Raw genomic sequence first — 16,747 nt, forward strand, 5'->3', positions numbered from 1 at the left:
AATATCGATAAATAACTACTATTGATTAAAAAAAGATAATATATATGAATATATTCCCACTTGACTACTTCTAAAATATGTAACATTTCAAAATAATAGACTTCATCATTATCAAGAGTTGTAACAAACCAACTAAACATAATATCAAATAAAAGCTAATAACTACTTAAATCAAAATACAATAAAGGAAATGTTGAACAATTAATCGATTAACCCTCCAAGCTTACAAGTGATTTAATCTTCCTGTTCCAACACCTTGAAAAAAAAAAAAGCAAACATACATATATCATTAGATTTTTAAATAATATAAATGTAACAAATACTTTTTTTATTAGTACAAAAGAGAATGTTTAAAATAAAATTGTGGTCATAATTTTAGTATAAATTATATGATACCTCATTTATATATCATGAAAAATTCAACTTTATTATTCTAACTACTCACATCATTCCAATATCAATATTTTCACATTTAAAAAGAGAAAATATTTTCTATAATATAGATACTTAGTCAAAAAGAGAAATATTAGAAAGTTGATTTTTAGCTTTGTTTTTTTTTTTTTCAAACCATACTTGTTCCGAAGCCAATCTCCTCCACAAATGAGAGCTTCAATGGACTCTTGATTTAGTCGAGAACGGTATTCATCAATAACTCTTCCTCTAGCACTAAATGAAGACTCTGAAGCCACCGTTGAGACAGAAATTGCTAATATGTCCGCTGCCATTTTAGGTAAAACCTTGGATTTCAGGCTATTGTTTTTCCACCACTCCAAAGCACTAAAAGACTTAGAATTGCCTTCAGGAATGTAAGCACTCTCATCAAGATAAACTTCTAATTCAGATTTCGTTGGATGAATGGTTTCTTTTTCTCGAACCATATTCAACATTTCATCAATTCCACTAATTTCAGAACTAACCACATTAGAAGAAGCAACTAGACTATTAGTGTTAACTCCACTTATTATTGTCTCACCATGACAATTTTCAGCATATTCATCATACATTTCTTGCAATTTATTCTTCACTTTGTCAACATTTTCAGCAGCCACATGCTCAGGTTTGTAGATTAAAGGAAAACAGAATGTAATAACATGTAATTTGCACCTAGGATCTAAAATACAAGCAAGAGACATTACCATATTGCATTCTCCTCAATATTTGTCAAACTTTTCTTTCATTTAGGTTGCCATTTCTCTCATGAAGGAATCTCTATCTTCAATAGCATCATCAATTACTTGTTTCACTCTCCAAACTTCAGGAAGGTACAAGTTTGCAGTAGGATACTCACTACCAGAAATGACATGAGTAGCAAGATTAAAAACTTTTAAAAGTTTACAAATCTTCTCAACTTTTCTCCAATCCTCTGATGATGGTTCGTAATTGTAGTGGGGTTCTCTTTTCTTATACACAGGAAACACAAATTTAAACTTCAAAGCCACAGATAACATATTGTAAGTAGAATTCCATCTTGTGGGACAATCAATGATGAATTTTTTCTCCTTCAAACGCTTGTTTTCAGCAATCTCAAGAAATGTTTTAAATCTTGAATCATTAAAATTGACATACTTGACACTCTCACAAACTTTCTGAATAATACCTTTAATTTTACCTAGCCCATCTTGTACCAACAAATTCAGAATGTGTGCACAGCACCTAATATAAAACAAACTACCACCAACAGGTAATGAGTTGTTATCTGAAATAGTATCCTTTAAGAGCCCTTAGACATGAATCATTATAGGAAGCATTGTCAACAGATACTGAGAAGACTTTGTTTTCAATTCCCCAAGTCTTCAAACACTTGAGAATAGCATCCACAACATCAATGCCACGTCTAGGAGCAGGTACCTGAACAAAACTCAAAACCCTTTTTTGAAGATTCCACCCTGCATCAATAAAGTGACCTGTGATAACCATATATTCAACAATTTGATGGCTTGATCTCCACATGTCAGTTGTCAAACTTATCTTCCTAACACCTTGTAACAAAGCCTTCAATTGTTTCTTTTCAGCCTCATATATTGCCAAGCAATCACTTCGAGCAGTTTTGCGAGAAATTTTATGAAATTCAGAACATCCAAACTTCATCCTCAACAATGATGAAAGGATGCTCATGAACCATAATTGCTGCAGCAATTATTTGTCTCATCTTTTCTTAAGAATATCTTGCACCTGGTGTCACAAAGGGATTAACACTTGAATTGGAAGGTTGAAATGGAATCAATGGTTGCTTTTTTTGTGCAGCAACATGCAATCTCCTTTGTAAGCAACTACTAGAATGCATCCATAAATGTGAAGTACTAGATCCTTTTCCAGCGTAAGAAAACATAGATTTGCAATACTTGCAAATAGCTTTTGTACCTTCAGAACTTTCAACTTGATCAAAATCGTCCCAAATTGGTGAAGTCTTCTTCCTTTTTTTTGTAACAACAGTTTCATTACAACCATTTTCATCAGTGACGGGTTGATTTGTAACAGTTGTTGTCTGTGTTGGTGCTGATGTAGTTGTTGGTGTTTGTAATGGTGCAATGCCAGTATCTGTTGTTGGCATTGTTGGTACTGACCGATTAATTTCTTCTCTATTTAAAGAAATAGAATTAGCCAATGGATTACTTGGAGTTACAGATTCAGTCATTTCTAAAGCCTATTATAATACCTAAACAAAAATTAACAGACAATATTATCTTATGATTTTTTTTACTTTCATAATATCAATGGCATAAAGTAAGAACCTTTTAATGAAGAAAAAATTGATAAAATTTTATGTTCGAAAAAGTAGAAATAATATCGCAACACAAACAAAAAATCGAACTTAAAAGAAGATCTTTGACAGAATAAAACAATAATTGATGAAAAATAATTAACATTATAACAACAAATATAAAAAAATAATAAAATAAAAAATAATGACATGAGAAAGAAGAAGAAGTACGTACAGTCAAAGGAAGAAAGGAAGAGAAGATAAAGAGGATGGTAGTCGGGTGGAAGAGCATGTAAAGTAGAGAAGAGAAAATGACCGTGTGTATGTTTATTTCTTTATTAATGTGGAGGGAAAATTTTTAGAATTATTTTATTTGATTGACTTTTGATATTCCAACATCAAAGATTAAAGATATTAAGAAAATAAAAATACACATGTATAGTTAAAGAGACAAATAGCTTAGTGGATAAAGGTATTTTCATATGATAGAAGACCCAAGTTCAAATCCTTCCAATTGCATTTTTACTAGTATAATAAAACTATATATATATATATATTTGCAGTCTCAGGCCGGCCTGACAGGCCCAACAGGCTATTTCAAAAGCCTAGACTTTTTCAATAGCATGAGCCTGGGCCTATTTCCTATCAGGCCAGGCCAGGCTGTAGACCCCTGGTAGGCCGCCTGGCCTATTTCCACCCCTACATACAGCGCTGGCGACGTACTAGCAGCAATACTATTGGGAGTCATTGGAGGAGTTCTTGGAATTAATAAGTAATTGATTATCAAGTTATTTCTTTTGGTCTTAGAAAGCATGAAACTCAAAGCATCTCAGCTCCATTGATAAAAGATTATATGTTGAATTTATATATTTGAAATTATATATAGGTCTTTTAATAATTTATTTAGTATTTAATTAAATCGGTTGAACTTCGATTGAATTCCGGTCAAACCAACGAACCAATAAATTAGTAATCTTATCGGTTTATTGACCGGTCCGGTTCTCGCAACTTTGATTTTCATAAAGACTAGAGACTTTGTTTTGAAGTTCTATTTGATTAACTTTGATCAAAGAAGTTTATTTTGGGGCTCTTTAGTGAATTGAAAGCAATGGAAGTGATTGTTTTAAGAATAAACAATTATGATGTTCCAATTAAGATTTTGATTGAAAGATAGAGTGATTTTGAGTCTTTTTGGAGAGTTTTAAACTTAAAATAGAAATGAAGTTAGTTTGATAACTTGGTTAAAGAAAAATGAGTTTTATTTGAGTAATTCTAACTAAAGAGTTGTGTTTTGAGGATTTTAAATGAATTTAAAATAATGAAATTAATTTGTGGCTTTAGTTATTAGATTTTGAATAACAACAAAAAGAGTAAACAAGTAATTAAATTTAACTTGGAAAGAGATTTAATTATTTAGTTGAAGATTTAAAAAGTTAATTAATTATTAATTCAAGGGTTGAGAATATGAGGTGTGATTATGACGTTTTGATAGAGCTAAACATAAGAGTTGAAAAAAAAAAGTTATTTAAAGAATATGATGACAAGATTATGATTTCTAAGAGTCATGGAATAAATGTTAAGTATCTTTAGGTCTATCTAGGGATGGCAAAATTTTTCGAGACGTAGGGATCTCTGCGGGGACTGTCCCGAATGGGATCCGATTGTGGAGAATTTTTTCCGCGGGGATGGGGATGGGGGACAAAATTTCACCGAAGCAGGCGCGGAGACCTGAGCAGGGATCCCCGCCCCGTCCCCGCTATTCCCCGAAATTTATGAATTCCTTGAATTATCCTTAATAGTTTATTTCTCATATATTTTTTTAGACATTTCTCACACACACATATATATATATAGAAACCCAAAACTCCTAATCTTTATTTGCATAACCCTTCTTCAATTCAGAGATTCCTAAGGCAGTCCATACTTCATCCAACCTCTCTGTAGCCACCCCCTTGTCACCCTTCTCACCGCATCGTCACACCTCACCGTGCCATCACCCTTATCGCTAGTGACGGACCCAGAAAAATTTAGTTGTGGGGGCAAAAATATAATAAAATTTAGGTATAGATATATTTTTTTGTTCCTACGATACCCAACAAATTAAGGATTAATTATCAAAAATTTGAATTTCATTTAAAAGAGCCAATGAGTTACTATATATACGAGACGAAATTCGAACTCACAACACTTGCTTAAGTGGACGACTAAGCTAATATAACTTAATTTAATTATCAGCTAATTAACTAATATAATAAAATTAATTATCACTTTTTTTGAGTTTATTTATTTATTTAATTTTTTATTTTATGCTAAATCAAATTTAATAATATAATTATTATTAAATGTTAAGTTTAACAAAATATTTTTTTTAACATAAAACATAAAAAAATATTTATATTTTATTTTAAAACATATATATATATATTAGTGTTTCTTTTAAACCTTGTGGGGCAAATGCCCCCTCTTCCATCAATGTAGGTCCGTCCCTGCTTACCACGTCGTAATTTTTTTATGGTGTTTCTTTTCGTAATTTTGCCGTCGTGTCCATTCTCCTCTCTGTTGCCGCGTCTCCCACCTCGTTTACTACTTTGTCCTTTGGCTCGTCGTTGCGTCCCATTGCGTTATTTCGAAAGAAGTCACCATCGTGTCATTTAGACTTTTTGTATAAAATCTTGCAGTTTTTGTATAAGATAGATACTTGCAGCTCTATTCATATGGAAATTAATAATTAGTTAGAACTATTATGTACATGGGGAATGGGGTCCCCGAGGGGAATAGGGCCCCGTGGGAAATGGGGATGGGGAGCAATATTCCCCCACGGCGGGGAATGGGGCGGGAATAGTAAGCAAATCTGAGGGCGGGGATGGGGAGCAAGGAGGCATCCCCGCCCCCGCCCTGCCCCATTGACATCCCTAGGTCTATCCTAAATGGAACTTGAGAATCTTAAAAGTTTGGTTTGTTAGCTTTTAAAGTGACTAATTAAAGAAAGATATGACGAGATTGAATGAGAAAAAATTGAGATTGATTATCGATGATGTGTTTGAGTTAGCTTGAGGTTAACTATGAATGATTATGTGTATGAGTTAGTTTATTTGCAACCTTGACCTCGAGTTTAGGGTATTATGTTGGACGCTTCATACTTGCAAACCGTATGCAACGGTCTAAGCCCAAGCCAGTGAATATTAAACATTAATGCGAAATTACGGATTTGGGGTTCCGTTTCTATTTTTTATTTTGTGAATTTTTTTAAAATTAAAAATATTTTTATTTTTGGGATATATTCGAATTCCGATCTAATCCTATTCACAAATGTACGAATTGGATCGGATGAGATCCAAACACAAAAAATATAAATATTAAATTCGATCCGATCCGATTCGTATGCAACCTAATAAAAGCCATTTTTTCCCCTATCAATTCTCGTTCTCTCCAATTTTTTTGTTTACACTCTCGATCTTAGTTTATACTTTTTTTTTCCCCTATCTTAGTTTATCCTTTATAGTCAAAAAACAGCTTCATTCATTTCACCAATTTTTTTTCCAAACCTAACAACTTTCATTTCATCCCGTTTTGTCCACGCAGCTAATGATGCACGTTGCAGAAACGATTTTTTGGTCTGGAAAATTCCAAAATTGCCCACGCAGTAAACTCTCCAAACTTTACCACACTTAAGCTTAATCCACTGCTACTGCATCCAGAGATTTGCCTTGCCACCTGTCATCACATCATTGGTCATTCAAATTTCAGTCACTCTTAGCCACCCGATCCCGTACCACCATAAAAGTACCCTTGATATTTTATCGAATAATCAAACGAATCCGGGCTTATATATACTCCCAAAATATTACGAGGTTGGAATCAAGCAATCACCTTCAATCCACGTTCCAATTTACTTTGTCATCATCATGAATACTCTTTTCTTCATTATCTTCTTTTGCTTATGCATTCAAACCCATGCATCAGCTTCTTCGAATTCTTCCAAATCAAACACACTGTTTCCAAAAGAAGCTCACCCCACAAAATCAGGTTACCTTTCTGTCAGCAAAACCTCTTCTTCCGCCTTCTTCTACACTTTCTATGAAGCTCAGAACTCGACCTTGCCTCTCTCCAAAACCCCGCTTCTCATTTGGCTCCAAGGTGGCCCTGGAAGCTCCTCGATGATTGGCAGCCTCTATGCAGTTGGACCATGGCGTATCACAGAATCCATCACCTTTGAACCCAACCCTGGTGCTTGGAACAAGTTCTTTGGCGTTCTCTTTCTTGATAACCCCATTGGCACTGGATTCAGTATAGCCTCATCACCGCAAGAGATCCCAACGAATCAAGAAGGTATTGCCAAACACCTTTATGTTGCTCTTACAAGGTTTCTTCAACTTGATCCTGTTTACAAACACCGCCCTATTTATATTGTTGGCCAAAGTTATGGAGGAAAGTATGCGTCTACAACTGGAAATTACATATTGAAAAGAAATGCACAGTTGCATGCTTCTAAAAGAGTGAATCTTGTTGGTGTGGCTATTGGGAATGGAATAATTGAGGCAGTGACCCAATCACGCACGCATCCGGCTAATGCTTATTATGAGGGTCTAATCAATGAGAGGCAAAAGAGTGAGTTGGAGAAGGATCAACTGGAAGTAGTTAGGTTGGCACAGATTCAGCATTGGAGTGAAGCAACGATTGCATGGCGAAGACTCCAGGGGAAGTTGCAAAACATGTCAGGGCTGGCTACTTTGTATGATTACACAAGGAAAGATCATCCTTATCACTATCAAGATTGGGTTACTCAATTCTTGAATATAGCTGAAGTGAAGAAGGCATTGGGCGTGAATGAACCTCAAGTGTTTAAATCGAGCAGCAGTAATGTTGGGGAAGCATTGCTAGGAGATATAATGAAGAGTGTGAAGTTTATGGTGGAGGAGTTGTTGAAGAGCAACACTATTAGGGTGTTGTTGTACCAAGGTCAACTTGATTTGGTCGCTGGTCCGGTTCAAACTGCGGCATGGGTGAATACTATGAAATGGGAAGGGATTGAGGAGTATGTGAATGCAGAGAGGAAGATATGGAGGGTGAATGGAGAGCTTGCTGGCTATGTCCAACAATGGAAGTCACTCACCAATGTTGTTGTCTTGGGTGGTGGCCATCTTATGCCTGCTGACCAGCCTGTTAATGCTCAGACAATGATACAAGATTGGGTCTTGCAAAGGGGTTTGTATCAAAATGTGTAACAAAAACATGTACCTAAAAATTGTTGTTGTATTGAAAAGGAAAAATTATAAATAGATAAATGAATAATTCAAGTTACCCCTTAAAAATAATTTGTTGACCTTTAAATTAATTATATCCCGCAGTATTTTAGACTTCTTTTGTGTATTCAAGTATTATTACTACGAAGGCAAGTTATAACTCAAATGATATAATCTCTCCATACTCAATTAAGAAGTTGCGAGTTCGAATCTCTTATTTTTGGTAAAAAAAAAAAATATTATTACTATAAAAAATGTTCAAAAATGAACATTATTTATTATTATTTTAATATTTTTAATAATTGATTTTATTTTATTTATGATAATCCAACAATATTTTTATTCTATATTTTTAAATATTATTAACTAACTATTTATTAAAAATAAATTTTATTAGCATCTTGGCTCTGTCACTAATTTTTCTCAACATAATTTAAATTTTCTACGAAAACGTGTCAGATAATTGATTTTATTTTATTATATTTGTCATTTAGTTTAATTTTATTTTTTTTTTAATTTTTATTTAAAAAAAGGAATCTTTGTGGCACATTACAGAGCGCCTTATTTAAAAAAAAATACACCATTTGAGGACTTTACCTAGACCAAGTATAAAAAGTAAAAACTCGGCTTCTTACCACGATTTAATATGGGACTTAATATCTTGGAAGGCGCCTTTGCGTGAAAAAAATATTATAATTATTAAAAGAATATATGTGAATTATTGTATCTTTATAAATATTTAATTAAAGTGAAATCTAAATGAATATAATAATATTATATTATTAATAATAAAATAAATATGTAGATCCCACATTGAATATTTTATTTTCTTCTTTTCTCGCATTCTCTCCTTGGCCCCACATACAAACGCGCATAATTAATTAATATATATATATTCAAGTTATTTAACTAATCGAGTAGCTTTCACTTAATTCACCCTTCACGCGCTATTACTTATAACAAACTTTTAACTTAACACGCAAATGTATATAACTGCCTTTTTCATGTGGATTTTGTTTTTTTTCTTGAATTTTTTCAGCATTTTCTGCGTCTTTACATTCTGTTTCATCTCTGCATTCTTTGCGTTTCTCTTCCTTCTTTATGTTCTTTTCGTTCAAGTTTAATGCTCTTTTATCTAATTTGAAGATTTGAATCAAAGTTTTTGAAATCAAGCTGTGAAATCAAGTTTGAACAGGTATGTCGTTATCGAAGATAATGAATGATTCAAGTTCAGACTGTCAATTGAACCAAAGTAAAGTGGATTATTGTTTTGAATTGAACTAAGTAGCTGAAGTCTGGTTCGATTCTAGTTACTGTAGTTCGTTAGTAGTTTATGATTCTGTAGGTGAATAAAGTTGTTTTTCTCTTTGAAAATTGCTGGTTTGAATTGAATGAAAGGCAGGAGTTCTGAATCTGAATTATTATTGTGATGAATCTGTCTCATTCTTATTTTGGTGTATTTCTATTTAAAAATTGGTGTATTTTGGTAATCTTGCGGTGTGTTTTTAGGTTTAGACTTTCAATTGAACCAAGCCGAATTGTATTATTGTTTTAAATCGAATCAAGTGGTAAGGTTAGTTTGAATCTAGGTAATGTAGTTTGTTAGTTGTTTATGATTCTGTAGTTGAATAATTTTATTTTTGTTTGTGAAAATTATTGTTAATAGTTGATGGTTTGAATTTGAATGTAATGTACAAGTTTTGAATCTGATTTTATTATTTTGATGAATTTATTTTGTTCAAAGTTTCGGAGTATTTTAGATTCTAATATGGTGTGATGGTTATCAGTGCCTAAGAAAAGGGGGAGTTGAATCTTAGCTACTTCTTCTGCTGAATATTGCTTTTTCTTTCTCAAGAGAACTTAGGAGATATTTTCACTTTTCTCTCGTGGTCAACTGAGAGACATTTTCATTTTTGTCTCCTTAGTAACAGAAACAAAAAAGTAGAAGGGAAGAAAAAATAACACCCATATGTATCCTGGTTCAGCTACAAGGTGCAATGTAGCCTACATCCAGTCTCCATCACAATAGTGACGGAATTTCACTATCTTTAACAAATTACAAACACCAATTCCTTCCCTAGGATCTACCCAATCCTATCTGGGACAAATCCAGATTCTAACCCCAACTTGAATTTGACTAGACCTTAATCTAGCTTTCAACTGCAAAGTGCTAACCCAACTTGTAAGGGAATCTCCACAGGATCATGACATAAAACAGAAAGATGTACAAAGAACCTCTGAGACATCTTATGACTTTTTCTCACTGTTTTAACTCACTGCCGTTTACCTCTCATTGGCTTTTTCTTACAAACCTCGCCATGTTTGCCTTTTACAATGAGACTCAGACAGATCCAAACTGAGAAAAAGAAAATACAAAATAAACTACATGAAGGAGAAGAACTCTAACAGCTTGGGTAGCTATGAGAGTGAACTCTATGCTTTTCACTTACTCTCCTTGCCTTCAACCCTTGGCCATTCACCCTTAATATAGAAGGGTGAAACTTCCAAGGTTGAAACAAGTTCAACCCTCACAATAACTTCTTCTCAAATATCAGAGTAGCAGCGGCTACAACAGAGGAGAGAGAGGACCGAGGCTGTTGCATGCATGCTCACCTCTTCTCTCTCATCCTTTTTCTTCAAACTTCTTCAATCTTGACCATTGAGCTTGTCTTTGGCCCCAAGTTTTGATTTTGACCGTCGATGTGCCTCTGAACCATATAGGCTTCACGTTCTCCATTGTTACCTCTTCCATGCTTGAGACCTTGAAGATTTCTTCTTTGATCCTCGGTGTAGCACAAAGGAGGAAAAAAATTTTTTTGTTGTGTTTCACCAAGATAGATTTACTTCTTGACTGAAGCCTTCTTTCTTGCTTTGATTTATCTTCAAAATCTGATCTCTGAACCTTCCATTTTCTTCTTTTTTTTTCTTGGATGAACACGTGATGTGACTGAAGCAAGAGAGAGGAGGGAGAAGAGAGAAACTTTCGATAAAAGCTTTGAATGAAATTAAATTAAATTGAATTCTAAGTTCCAATTACCAAGGGATGGAGTAACCGAAGAATGCTTTGAGAACCTTGGGTTTCTTTTTCTGAATCATCCATTTTGGTTCATGGGCTTGTGATTTGGACTTGTCTATTCTTCCTTAGTCTCAAGGTTCAGCCACTTGTTGTGAAATAATTTTTGCACAGGGCTGAATTTATTTAATGATCAAGTTGGGCTTGTTGAACTTAGGCCACTATGAAAATTAAGTTGCTTTTCTTGCACACTCACTAAATTCATCAAACAAACAATTGAAAACAATTTATTAAACACTTTTTAATAATGTTTATTCATCATATTAAACTAATATAAGTTTTTCAAACCCAACAGTCTCCCCCTTAATGACAAACATTATTAAAACTTAATTGAAAATATTAGGATAGAGTACTTCCCTTTGAAGATTCGCAGATTTCTCCCTTTTTTCTTATGTTCAATAAGCTCCCCATCAATATGTGCTTGATTAACCTGATTAACACACATATTCATAGAAACAATGCCTATATACAAGCTCTAAAAAATTCCTAAAGGATGATTAAAATTTCAAAAATTGGAGCTTTTTAATACAAAGCCATTTTTCCACAAGTCAAAGCACACAGAATTATTTAAGAACAGGGGTTAATGATGCTCCATAAGCCAAACTGCCCATATACATTTGAGCAAAAAATACTTTTGTCAAAACAATCAAAGCTCAAAACTGAAATCAATCCATTAAAACAGAGAGCTCAAAATAGAGCCAAATTAGAGCATCAATAAGAGCCAATAACAGGGCAGTAAAAAAACAGAGCACCAATAACAAAAACAGAGCATCAATAGTAAAACAAAAAACTGTTTAAATTCAGTCCCTTTTCTCCCCCTTTTGTCATCAAGGAGGGACACCTGCAAGTAAAATAGATCAAGCAATGCAGTCCAAAATGATAATTCATGCATAACAAAGAAATAGTACCAAAGTTAAGTTAGTTACAGTCATCCAACATAAATCAAAGTTCAAGACAAAAAAAAAGTCCATAGTTTCAAATTCAGAGAGAGCAAAATAAGGAATAGTCAACCACAGCAGCAGGGAGCAAACTAGGCATCAGAGGTCTCTTCATCAGATTCCAAAACATTATCTTCTTTCTCGGAGGGAGCCATGTCCTCATTAACGGAATCCAAATGCTTTAAGAGCAAGTTTACCCTTTCATGAGATTTTAGCCAAGCCTTTTCATTTTGCAATGCAAGCTTTCTAGCTTCTTTGCTGGGTTTTACCATTTGCTTGAACATGGTAGCAAACTCCAAGAGAACATCTTTAATCATTCCAGAGAAGAGATATTTGTAGGAATCAGATGTTCCAGCAACAGAGGGAGATGGAAGACTTTCATCCTAACTTTCAGACAAGGCTGGAGCCTGGTGCACAAAATTGTGATCATCAACAATGGCGCCAAAGACTTGGAGCTCTCAAACGTGAATCACACTTTGTCACAATTCCGCACAACTAACCAGCAAGTGCACTGGGTCGTCCAAGTAATACCTTACGTGAGTAAGGGTCGATCCCACGGAGATTGTCGGCTTGAAGCAAGCTATGGTCATCTTGTAAACCTCAGTCAGGCAGATTCAAATGGTTATGGAGAATTGATAATTATAAAATAGAATAAAGATAGAGATACTTATGTAATTCATTGGTAGGAATTTCAGATAACCGTATGAAGATACGTTGTTCCTTCTGAACCTCTGCTTTCCTATTGCCTTCTTCCAACCATTCATACTCCCTTCCATGGCAAGCTTTATGTTGGGCATCACCGTTGTCAATGGCTACTTCCCGTCCTCTCAGTGAAAATATTCCAAATGCGCTGTCACCGCACGGCTAATCATCTGTCGGTTCTCGATCATGTGGGAATAGGATCCATTGATCTTTTTGCGTCTGTCACATGCCCAACAATCGCGAGTTTGAAGCTAGTCACAGTCATCCCTTCCCAGATCCTACTCGGAATACCACAGACAAGGTTTAGACTTTCCGGATCTCAAGAATGACCGTCAATAATTCTAGCCTATACCACGAAGGTTCCAATCTTAGATTAGAAACCCAAGAGATACGCATTCAAGCCATTGCTAGTAGAACAGAGGTGGTTGTCAGGCACATATTCATAGGTGAGAATGATGATGAGTGTCACGGATCATCACATTCATCAAGTTGAAGAACGAATGAATATCTTAGAGAAGAAGCAGGCGTGAATTGAATAGAAAAACAATAGTACTTTGTATTAATTCATGAGGAACAGCAGAGCTCCACACCTTAATCTATGGTGTGTAGAAACTTCACCGTTGAAAATACATAAGTGAAAATAGTCTAAGCATGGCCGAATGGCCAGCCTCAAAGGTCTAAGGACTAAACGTCCAAAGATTAAAAGTAAGATGAAAATACAATAGCAAAAGGTCCTATTTATAATACTAGTAGCCTAGGGTTTACATAAATAAGTAATTAATGCAGAAATCTTCTTTCGGGCCCACTTGGTGTGTGCTTGGACTGAGCATTGAAGCTTTCACGTGTAGAGGCTTTTCTTGGAGTTAACGTCAGCTTTTCTATGCTGACTTGGAACGCCAGTTTGGGCCATCAAATCTTGGGCAAAGTATAAACTATTATATATTTCTGGAAAGCCCAGGATATCTACTTTCCAACACAATTGAGAGCGCGTCAATTGGGCTTCTGTAGCTCTAGAAAATCCACTTCGAGTGCAGGGAGGTCAGAATCCAACAGCATCTGCAGTCCTTTTTCAGCCTCTGAATCAGATTTTTGCTCAGGTCCCTCAATTTCAGCCAGAAAATACCTGAAATCACAGAAAAACACACAAACTCATAGTAAAGTCCAGAAATGTGATTTTTAAATAAAAACTAATAAAAATATAATAAAAACTAACTAAAATATACTAAAAACATACTAAAAATAATGCCCAAAAGCGTATAAATTATCCGCTCATCAGAGCCTTAGAGCCTTTTACCTTTTTACCTTTAGCATGTTCCGGTACACCACCACCTTTGATTGTGGACACTCTATTCTCAACAGGCTCATTACTCAAATTAATATTGAAATACTCAAACAAGCAAGTTAAAAATATTCCATATGGCAAGGTACTCTTTTTATCACTTTTCACACAATCCCATATATGACATATCATAAGGTAAGCAAAATATATGGGAATGGAGTTTAAAACAGCATAGAGTACGAGAGTATCGCAGACAGTTACTCTCTGGTATGATCCGCTCTATGGCATGATAATGTGAGTGATGATATGGTGTAGTAGAGCCCTAACAGGTCCTAGGGCTTTGTGTGTGGGAGTATTACCATCCATAGAAGAAAAGTTTTCACAAACTTGAGCTAGGGCATCTTGATGGAAAATGCCAACATGATTATCCCACTTGCCAGACATATATGCCCTTACCCCTGAGTCCTCATACCCCAGGGTAGCACTTATGGTTTCAGAACTCAAAACAAATTGAGTGTTTTTAACAAACGAATGAAGCTCTCCTTCATGAAAAATCACATTTTCATTAAATTCACATACCAAGTTCGGATAAACTAGTTTTCAAATTTTGAAAATAGGAGACTATTTTAAATCATGAAAGTTTGTTTTAAAATCGATTCCTTTGTCAAATAAGACTTCAAGATCAACAACAAAAGATGCACAGAGATTGTGGTTTGTAAGAACTTGAGTGTGAAACTCATAGGCCACACATGATAAAAAATGGTAGTGGTCAAAGTGAGAATGAGATTTACCATATTTCTGTTTGAAGTCTAAAGACTCAAGGTTAGGGGACTCTCTTGTATCTTGAAGAACAGAGCACTTTGGACCACGAGAAGGACGTTGACTAGGAACAGAACGGCCAGTGGGGTGAGGAGTTGATTGGCGAGGTGGAGGTGACGGTGGGGCTTCCTCATCATGCATGGGTTCCTTACCCTTTGCTCTTTTATTATGGGAAGAGGTGGTCTCCTTACGAGCCAAAGAACTCTTTTGATGAATGACCTTTCTTGCCATGGATTCTGATGAATGGGATGAACGATAAGAAGAAGAATGGAAATGTATATGTATGTGAGTGTGTGACTGTGGTTGCTTGGGGAGAGAAAGATTTTTGGAAGAAAAGTATGCTCCGGTGCTTCTTCTAGTGGCTATCTTCTTTCTCATTTTGAAGGAATAATGGAAGAAGGAAAGATAGAAAGTGACGAAGAGGAGAAGTGGTGGAGAGAGATTAGGAGTAAATAACCGCCACTAATGCATAGTAGACTCTTTCTCTTTTAAAAAACAAACGCAATTAATGAAACGATTTTCAAAACAAATTTATTTAAATTTTAAAACATGGTAACTGAAAAGACTAGTCATGAGGAATGGTGAAAGGATATAACTGACATGACTAGGAATGGAATGAAGAGACTGCTTATGAAAATTTTTAAAATCAAAAGAAATTTAAATAATAAAAATTTATGATTTATAATAATGAGCTCATATCATATGAACAAGATTTGTCTTACATTAGCCCAAAAGGTAGTTAGTGCAAGCTTCAGCCCATTTCTCTATTTTTCAATCCAAAATTTTCTGGGCTTTGTACAAGCCTTCCTTTGAAGATTTCACCACTTGCCCAGTTTTGTCTCCCTGCTACCTACGAGACAAAATAACATAGAGAGCACCAAATCATCATTTAATCAACAAAATTAAAATCAATCATTCCCAATTCTGTTCTTAGCTTGCAAAATCTAACTTCACACAGAGGTTTAGTGAAAATATCAGCCAATTACTCTTCAAATTTTACAAATTGAATATCAATAGTTCTCTTTTGCAACTGTTCTCTAATGAAATGATATCTTACTTCAATGTGCTTAGTTCTAGAGTGCAACACAGGATTTTTTGAAATATTTATAGCACTCATATTATCACAAAATAAGGAAATATTATTAATTTTTCAGTTTGTAATCTTCAAGTTGAGTTTTAAGCCAAATTAATTGTGAGCAACAAGCAGATACAGATATATATTCAGCTTCAGCCATGGATAAGGCAACAGTGGCTTGCTTTTTGCTTGACCACATATTTAAGGAGTTCCCAAGTCCACACGATCTCCCGCATAATCTGTATCACAATACCCAACTACACTAAACTCATTAAATTTAGGATACCATAAGCCAAGGTCACTGATAAACCCCAATTTTGTGGTTTATCTTGTGCTTAATTTAGGGGATTTTATCACCTTTTCTCACATTTCTTCAATGAAATAGCATAGTTTTGTAATTCTCCTTTAATTTGTACTTAAGTGTAAAAACATGCTTTTTAGGCCCTTAAATTGGTGATTTTAATTCACTTTAATTCCATTCGATGCCTTGATGTGTATGTTGAGTGATTTCAGGTTCATAAGGCAAGTATCGGATGGAAGAAGTGAAGAGAAAATCATGCAAAGTAGAGAATTCATGGGAAAACAAGGATTTGGAGTGCATTCATCGACGCGCACGCGTGACAAATGCGCATGCGTGGAGATGAGGTCGCCAGGCGACGCTTACACGTGATATGACGCGTACGAGTGAGAAGTAAAACGCCAAGCGACGCGTACGCGTGATCCATGCGTACACGTCACAGCTCGCACGTGACCTCATTAAAGTGAAAATGCTGGGGGAGATTTCTAAGCATCCCAGGCCCAAATCCAACTCATTCCTGAGGCTATTTCATGCAGAATTCAAGCTTGGGCAAAGGGGGGAGCACTTAGTTGTAGGATAGCATCATGTAGTTTAGTTTTCTAGAGAGAGAAGCCCCCCT

The 16,747-nt window shown here is 35.0% G+C and overlaps 3 protein-coding genes across 3 annotated transcripts; 1 reads left to right on the plus strand and 2 right to left on the minus strand.

Moving 5' to 3' along the window:
• Nucleotides 1-209: 209 nt before the first annotated feature.
• Nucleotides 210-1,133, minus strand: LOC140178580 (zinc finger BED domain-containing protein RICESLEEPER 2-like). Its single transcript, XM_072215773.1, has 2 exons — nt 574-1,133; nt 210-255 (listed from the first exon to the last, which is right to left on the minus strand). Exons 1-2 carry the CDS (start codon nt 1,131-1,133, stop codon nt 210-212), a joined length of 606 nt encoding a protein of 201 aa, XP_072071874.1.
• A 45-nt stretch (nt 1,134-1,178) lies between these two features.
• On the minus strand, nt 1,179-2,088 carry LOC112742548 (zinc finger BED domain-containing protein RICESLEEPER 2-like). Its single transcript, XM_025791787.1, has 2 exons — nt 1,800-2,088; nt 1,179-1,720 (listed from the first exon to the last, which is right to left on the minus strand). Exons 1-2 carry the CDS (start codon nt 2,086-2,088, stop codon nt 1,179-1,181), a joined length of 831 nt encoding a protein of 276 aa, XP_025647572.1.
• Nucleotides 2,089-6,390: 4,302 nt separating this feature from the next.
• Nucleotides 6,391-8,013, plus strand: LOC112742009 (serine carboxypeptidase-like 50). The gene has a single exon (XM_025791221.3). The coding sequence runs from the start codon at nt 6,607-6,609 to the stop codon at nt 7,924-7,926; it is 1,320 nt and encodes a 439-aa protein (XP_025647006.1). The 5' UTR covers nt 6,391-6,606; the 3' UTR covers nt 7,927-8,013.
• The last annotated feature ends 8,734 nt before the right edge of the window (nt 8,014-16,747 follow it).

The sequence above is a fragment of the Arachis hypogaea genome, chromosome 14 (genome assembly GCF_003086295.3).
Source record: "Arachis hypogaea cultivar Tifrunner chromosome 14, arahy.Tifrunner.gnm2.J5K5, whole genome shotgun sequence".
Taxonomy (NCBI): Eukaryota; Viridiplantae; Streptophyta; class Magnoliopsida; order Fabales; family Fabaceae; genus Arachis; species Arachis hypogaea.

Excerpts from the sequence above, each read along its gene's own strand:
- LOC112742548 (XM_025791787.1), bottom strand. The coding sequence starts at position 2,088 with ATGAAGTTTGGATGTTCTGAATTTCATAAAATTTCTCGCAAAACTGCT. Across the intron at positions 1,721-1,799 it reads TGTGGATGCTATTCTCAAGT|GGCTCTTAAAGGATACTATT; the intron begins GTTTGAAGACTT and ends TTCATGTCTAAG.
- LOC140178580 (XM_072215773.1), bottom strand. The coding sequence starts at position 1,133 with ATGTCTCTTGCTTGTATTTTAGATCCTAGGTGCAAATTACATGTTATT. Across the intron at positions 256-573 it reads GGAGATTGGCTTCGGAACAA|GTGTTGGAACAGGAAGATTA; the intron begins GTATGGTTTGAA and ends TTTTTTTTCAAG.
- LOC112742009 (XM_025791221.3), top strand. The coding sequence starts at position 6,607 with ATGAATACTCTTTTCTTCATTATCTTCTTTTGCTTATGCATTCAAACC.